Source organism: Saccostrea cucullata, unplaced genomic scaffold (assembly GCF_032062105.1).
Source record: "Saccostrea cucullata isolate Sc308-1 unplaced genomic scaffold, CSIRO_AGI_Scuc_v1 ctg1263, whole genome shotgun sequence".
Lineage (NCBI taxonomy): Eukaryota > Metazoa > Mollusca > Bivalvia > Ostreida > Ostreidae > Saccostrea > Saccostrea cuccullata.
In genome coordinates, this window is record NW_026921801.1 from 1 (window position 1) to 7,888 (window position 7,888).

Consider the following 7,888-nt stretch of genomic DNA (forward strand, 5'->3'; position numbering starts at 1 on the left):
ATGCTTGGCTAATGGCGGCATTATGTACAGTAAATTTGGATCCGGACGTATTTCCGGAACCCGAAAAATTCAAACCAGAACGATTCATTAACAAAAAAGGCGAATTGTTTGGATATGAAAAGGTTTATGCATCTTTTTCAATGGGTATGATTTTATTAAATGATATCAATTTTTTTAAATTATTGTTTTTCCCAATTATGTTACAAATTATAAACTGTATTTCTTTATTTTAGGTCCCAGAGATTGTCTGGCCAAAAACCTTGGTAAAATGGAAATGTTCCTTTTTCTAACGACACTGGTACGGAACTATGATATTGAAAACGAGGCTGGAAAACCCCTTCCATCTCTACAAGGGATGTCCAGGGGATTTCATGTTGCTATTCCTTATCAAGTTTCTTTGAAGAAAAGAGATTAAGGTAAATAAATATCTAAAAACAACGTCATCCGTTTCTGCATCATCGCAAACCAAAACAGAAACTAAATTGAAATACAAATTTCTGTAAAAAACAAAAGAACGATATTTATGACTGTATATTATATCAATTACAAGTATATTTATTTGTCAAATGCTGCTTTAAAAAATCATTGAAATTTTATCACGCTTAGAAAACTTTGTACTGTATAATTTTCATTGCACAGCAAGTGTATATGTGTTATATTGAAAGAAACTGTCCAAACACATGTATATCAACCCATAAGAATATACATAAATTTACTTTTAAAAGACTAGAAATATTTATACATGTAAAGTTCTGTACATAGTGTCCTATGTTATGAGAAAGTTTAGTACTAATCTTAGTACGAAATAAAATGTTGGAATTTCAATGAGAACAACTTGGGCTCCTTTTTTAGCCGACCGATTTTTATATTCTTTTAAAGCAGAATTTACTACATGAGTCTTCTACATGAGAAAAAGAAAACTCTTGCTGTGGCCTTCAACTCGGCATTCAGAAAATTAATATAGTCGACGTTTTATTGATTTATATTAGTTACTTCAATTCATATGTTGACTTTATACAAAATTAAAGACACTCTGGAGTCTGCCACGTCTGTTTCATACTTAGATGCTTTACAGATAGAAGAAGATCAGGGCCAACTAACAATTAATTTGTAAAACAACGAAATTACATGTACCAGTTTTTTTTCATCGTCAACTTTCCTTATTGTTGATGTAATATTCTACTATCACATGCGTAATCTGTTGTTTATGTCTCGCAACTTATTCGACATTATTATTATTGAAGGTCACAAGAAACAAATACCTGAATATATTAAGTTACATACGAGAATTACTTTATCTGAGGTGATAAAATAAGACTGAAATTGTTGTTTGGCTTTTTAATGCAAAATAGAAACAATACAGTGAATTGATAAAAATTACACAATCGGGAAAATGATCTTTGACTTACGTTGCTTATCTCCCTTAGCCTATGACGTCAGAAAGGCCGAGTCGCTGTTCAAAGCTGTGCAGTGTTTACAAATGTTTACAAATTGTTATGTCGTTTTCCTAGAAGTAAGAGCCTCGGTTAACGTCCCTACGCTCCTTAAATACCTCGTTACGCGGCGCAAAGTTTAAAGTATCTCGCCGTGAACCAGGCGCGGATCCAGGAATTGAAGTTGCAGGGGGCGCTAAAAGTAGGCAAGGGGTTTGGAGACCGCCTTGAGGCTCCCAGTGGGTACAGGGCAAAGCCCTGGTGGGGGCCCAGTGGACGAAGCCCCCGGAAGCTCCTGGATTCTAGAGATTTTGTAGGGTAAAAATGAGGTCTACCAAGTATACATATTAACATTTTCTAGACGAAACTGTGATTTACTTTAATTTTGACAATTTTAGGGGGGGGGGGGGCGCGGGGGCGCCCTCCCCTTAAATCCGCTACTGTGAACCTCTAGCATGCTGAAGTAGTCATTTAGCAGCTTAGTTTTAACAAATATCATCATGATGACTGAAACCTTGTAATGTATAATCATACGATCTTCAAACAGGCTGGTATTTCTTTTTTATAAATTTCATCGTATACTTGCAAGATTTTTGGCATGTTTTATCAGACAGTGATCATTGCAACGTTTGATACCACAGGAGTCTGAAGTTTTTATCGTCAAAAAAAAAAAAAAAATCCGGAAAAAAAATTTCCCACCCTCAACTAAAAAAAACCCACCAGGATGGCAACGTGTTTTGGGGGGACCCACCTTTGCTTATTTTTAAAATGTTTGAAAAATATTCAAGCAATAACAACCTGATGTCTTAGCCAGTTTCTGATCATTTTAAAAAAAAATTAAAACACTAAAAAGTTGGTTTTGTAAGATGAATTCTTTCCCATGAGGATTACATGTATATAAGAAACATTACCCTCTGCTATCTTACACAAATGCCTGGTAAGGTACATTGTACCCCTTTTTTTGTGAGGAAACATATTAAAGTAGCAATACTTTAACGACAAAATCTTGGGATAGTAATATTACACATGTATTGAGGAACGTATCATCTGTCAATATTTACATTTACTTTGATTGACTCTAATAAAAAGCATTATAAAATTACAAGTGATAAATATATACACATAACACACAAGGTCTCTCTGGCGTATGAATACAGGGACTACGCCATTACGGTTTAAACAAAGCGAAAAATCTATGTCTGTTATACTTTTCAATTGTATTTCTTTGTTGCAAAAATATAGTTTATCATTTTAGATTGAATAATAAATAAAACTTTGATTATTGTTATCTGTTTTATTGTGCACTATGTTCGTTTGCGGATTTTGGTTTGTGAGCAAACGAACTCTGGCGGGAAGTTTGGATAAAGCTGTTCCAACGGCTGTTCCATCAATTGCAACTTACATGAAGGATAAGGCGGGGATTTTAATTTGAAAAATCAAAATTACGGAAAATAAAGGGGATAAAAAATGTCAATATAAGCATTGAATTATCATTTTTTGAAAGATGCAGTCTCATAACTGCAATGGTGTGTGCAAACAAATTTATAAAACAAAGCATAATAACAAGGGACTTTTTAACGCGCAAGAAAAATAACGTCAAGTTTTTGCGTACTACGTCATCAGTTTCAGAGAGTGGTGATATGGATTCAGAAAACCACAGTTTGGTGATCCGGAAAGTCGGATCACGACGTCACGTGATAGGGTAAAATCAACACTAAAATTGAGTGATACACATTAGGTATATAATAATATATATTTATCGTCAAAAAAAAAATCCTGAAAAAAAATCCCCACCCTCAACTAAAAAATACACCTGGATTGCAACGTGTTTTGAGGGGACCCACCTAAGCAAATAGATCTGGGCTTGACCAGAAAAATATTCCGACTAATTCAGTATCCGGAGCGTTTGTGTTATTTATTCATCTTAAGAAATCCAATCTGCTTGATGACTACGGGCCGTTTCTGACCTTTTTTCCATATTGTCTCATCCAGGTCTCCATGCCACTAAACCGGAAGTGATACCGCAGTATATGTTTGACGTCTATAAAAGCTTGTTCAGATAAAATGAAATAAATAATTGTTCAACGTAATTTGATTCAGTTATTTTAGATATATTCAAAGGGGCATGGACACAGTTTCAGCTAAAATTTCAAAATTTAAATTTCCATTTTTACAAATATTTAACGAGGGTCTTTCTAATGGTTATCAAAAATTTGAACGTCAGTTCTCTAGATACAAGACAGCTTTAGAGCTCCAAATCTTTGTTATGTAAACAAGGTCTGTGTGATGTTTTTGTTTACACAGGTTCATATACTAAATAGTAGATCTAGACTGCCTTATTCAAAATAACATTTTATGAAATTTATTAGTTATTCATTTTGATTCAGTTTGAAGACAGTTCTAATATTAAATAAATATGTGTTGAGTCACGCGATACGTATTGTGTTACATATAAATATGGTAAAAATGTGTTTAAAGTCATGCAATAGCATAATTTATTGTCACTATAAAAGACACCGTTCAATCATTTTATTTGAAACACAAGTGCATAAAAAGATGCGTATCTGGTTCCTTACTGTATTTTTTCTTCTTACTTGTCAAGTGGAAGTTTCAGTCAGTCACAATGACCTCAGAAATGTTGCCTATGGGGCATCAGTTTACCACGTTTCGTCACACCCGAATCATCCAGCTTCTAATGCAGTGAATGGTCTCCTAACAGACTTTTCCTGTACAAACAGCGGGAAAAATCCATGGCTTCGGATTGACCTAGGAAGGAATTTTACAATACGCCAAATAGAAGTGTTTGCCAGAAGTGACTGCTGTGGTACGTGATCACTATATATAAATAAAATTTAATTACAGTTGTAATGCGTCATTTGAATGTATAATTATCTATTTTATATCGTTTAACCTGCCTTGTCTACGTCACAATGACTTACGTCAACAGACGTATCAATCCGCTTGACGTTACATTTGAAATATGCATAATTTGAGGAAATTCATGATTTTTTTTCTCTCTTAAGGTAGGATTCTTCTCTGGTTTCTGAGTGGATGAAATATTCAATGTATATTTGCTTATATGTCTTATATATTTAGGTGAAAGAGATTTAAAAGACCATATTTTTCTTTCCCCATCACAATTGTACACCTTTAAATAGAAATGGTAAATTGTGTTCGAAAACTAGCAGGGACTACATTTTTGGCGGAATGGTGGCGAATGGAAATATCTTCTTTTCTGCCTCTCAAAATTATTATAGAACAACGAATTTAGTTATAATTTTTACACAATCAAAGACTTGAAGAATTTTTCAAATGTTAGCTAAATTAATGATAAGGGACTAAAGTTTTTGAATATATCAAATAAACTTGATTTTCCAAACACACTACATTTATGTTAGCTTTTGAAAGCTTCCAATCTAAGTAAAGATATGAGCCAAAAATCCACAGAAAGTGTTTTTACTCTCTTAGTAAACTGCCAAAACTTTTTGTTTTTATATAATTTTGTATCTCTATATGACTTCTTTACCATATGCGAAAATAAGGAAAATTGAAATATAGTGCGCATATAAAAATAAATTAGATATCTTAAATTTCAGAAAAATAGAGAAAATTCGGATTAAGCAAAATTTATTTTTGTTAAACTATTTGTGTCAATTTGGTAATATCATCTTATAGACCCTATATGGTAGTATTTCTTTATGCAAAAAGAAAACATTTGATGTTTTGAAATACAAGAACTATCCCATAATTGGATGCAGTCATTTCTTACTGTCCAGTGAAAAGGTAATGACCTGACATAAACTCCAATATAAAACGGTCAAAACTAATCTAACTAATACCATCAATTAGTTATGTTGTCTTCTTGATTCTGTGAAAATTTCATTAATTTTTAAAAACAAGAAATAGTTTTGTGTGACAAGAATCCTACCTTAATTTAATGATGAAAAATTAAATTTTAAGGTATTCATTACACAGTTTTTCGTAATTTTGGTACAAATTATTTAATTTAGCTGGACAACTTCATGACTTTAATGTTAAAGTGGGCAAGGATGTTGACCAGATGCATGTTTGTGGCCACTTTACGGGACCTGCAGGAGTCGGGAAACGCATGGCAATGTGGTGTCCGACAGACACTGTGGCACGATATGTACAAATACAGATTGTTGAGGGATGGCATAACCATTTGTGTCTTGCAGAGGTTCTTGTTTGGGGACACTTATAACTGTCAAAGCAAAAAAAAAAAAAATGCACATTAAATGTATACAATGTTACGTTTTTTCCTCTTATTTCGATCTAAAATGGTACATACATCTTTTGATGGGACAATCTGGTATTTATGCAAGATACATGTACCATGGGGTGATATTTCTTAAAGATCCTTTTATGGGTAATCATTGGAATTTCAAATATCGCAATTTATGATGCAGTTTATTTTAAAAACTACCGGTAAATTGAAGATCCTTAAATAACGTCAAATAAGATCTTTCGAAAAAAAATCATATGCATGCGAGTGGCTATCAAAACGTTTGTGGACTAGCGTTATAAAATTTAAAATTGCTTGAGAAACAAATGTGCATCAGTGAAATTCTAAATATTAAGCTAGTTACCTAAAAAAATAAGATTTGTACAGATCGTAAACTTGCCTTTTTTAATACTTGGAAAGTGCTGCTAAAATCGCGAGGTATGCATGGTTTGAAGACATATCTCGGGTTATTCATGTATGAAATTCAAAACTTCGGGTACCTTTTCTTGTGAATGTGTGAAATGATTTTTTTTTTACCGAAGGGACAATGGGATTAATCTAGTAGCACGTTTTTAGGCAAAATAATTCAGTGTTTTTCAACTATATTATTTACTCAAGAAAGTTATTAAACCACGAGGTCGTGTTGTTCTATATTGTTTTTTTTTTCTATTAAGGATTATTATATCTCTGTAATTTTTTTCTATACAAAAATATTAGGATAAACACGCTAATTATTTTAAACAGCCCCTAGCGTGAAATAGTTTTTGTGATATTTGTACTTATTAAGTTAAGTAAGCTTCAGTATAATAAAACTCCTATATACTGACTATTCGGACAACCAAGTTTACAATGCATCGCCCCACCCCCACCCCTCTCGACAGCAACTATTTTCCTCTTGAAATGTCTTGGGGGAAGTAAAAACTTGCAATTGTCATCATTGCTAAGAAATAGGTGTTTAATATTACACTATTGATAGCAGTCACGTGATGACGTGGAGATGGTTTACTTCTTTAATTCAGACACTGTTTTGTCTTTATGCTACAATGCTTTAAGTGTACTACATGTAGCTCCGGATTCCAACCAGAAAAGCTTGGTTCATTATTTGTTTATAGGACTAATGTGTGAATTTATAAACTGAATCAAATAGTCTTTTACCTACTTTTTTAACCCTTAAAAGCTTTTAAAAATATAAAATATTATACTAAATAATGAAACTTCCCTGTCTACATAAGTACTAAATATGGTTGAATTCGAACAGTTTCGAAAATTTCCAGTAGGTCCTATTATCGCCACTTATCGGCGTTTAATCTGTGTGGAGATTCTGCTGGGCTTAATATTTGGAATGATGCCTACCGAATCTCTGGACAACTCTTAATAAGATTAATCATTCCCGGAAATTAAGCCCCAACTTCGGCCGACTATAGCAAGAATTATTCATCTATGCCACACTGCCGTTCGCTTCAGTTTAGTCATTTGTTTGTTTGCTTTTATGCCCCCGTAAACGAAGTTTTGGGGGTATATAGTTTTTTTCGTGTCCGTCTGTCTGTCTGTCTTCCTGTCTGTCTGGCTGTCTCTCTGTCTGTTTTTCGGCAAAACTTTAACCTTGCCCATAATTTTTGATTTAGTGTAGCCATGACTTTCATATTTTACATGTGTATTCCTTGTGGCAAGAACTTTCTTTGGATATATCAACAAATTTGACCTTTTGACTTGACCTACTTCTATACCAAAATTTAAAACTTTTAAATTGGCTATATCTTTTGAACAGTAGAAACCAGGACATTCATACTTCACATATGTATTCTTTGTGGAAAGACCTTTCATTTAATACCACCAACCTTGACCTTTTGACCTTGACCTTGAAGATTTCCGTACTTGTTAAAAATTTTCCTTGGCTATAACTTTTTGAACGGTAAGAAATATGGCTTTCATACTTCACATATATAATTCTTGTGAAAAGACCCTTCATTGGATACCAAGAACTTTGACCCTTTGACCTTGGAGACTTACTTTTAAAAAAGCAAACCTTGACAATAATTTTTAAAGGGTTAAAGCTGGTGCCTTTGTAATTTACATATTTAATCCTTATGACAAGACCTTTCATTTGATAGCAAGCCCTTTGACCTTGACCTTGGAGTTTTACCTAATTTTTAAAAGCTTTAACCTTAGCCATAACTTCTGAACGGTTTAGCTAGGGCTTCCATACATTACA

At 33.3% G+C, this 7,888-nt stretch overlaps 2 protein-coding genes across 2 annotated transcripts; both read left to right on the plus strand.

Annotated features, from left to right (window-relative positions):
* The first annotated feature begins 6 nt into the window (after positions 1 to 6).
* On the plus strand, positions 7 to 923 carry LOC134260732 (probable cytochrome P450 CYP36A1). The gene is made up of 2 exons (XM_062743280.1): positions 7 to 144; positions 234 to 923. Exons 1-2 carry the CDS (start codon positions 12 to 14, stop codon positions 413 to 415), a joined length of 315 nt encoding a protein of 104 aa, XP_062599264.1. The 5' UTR covers positions 7 to 11; the 3' UTR covers positions 416 to 923.
* A 3,061-nt stretch (positions 924 to 3,984) lies between these two features.
* On the plus strand, positions 3,985 to 5,707 carry LOC134260733 (fucolectin-7-like). The gene is made up of 2 exons (XM_062743281.1): positions 3,985 to 4,257; positions 5,444 to 5,707. The coding sequence occupies exons 1-2, from the start codon at positions 3,990 to 3,992 to the stop codon at positions 5,653 to 5,655; spliced, it is 480 nt and encodes a 159-aa protein (XP_062599265.1). The 5' UTR covers positions 3,985 to 3,989; the 3' UTR covers positions 5,656 to 5,707.
* Positions 5,708 to 7,888: the final 2,181 nt, after the last annotated feature.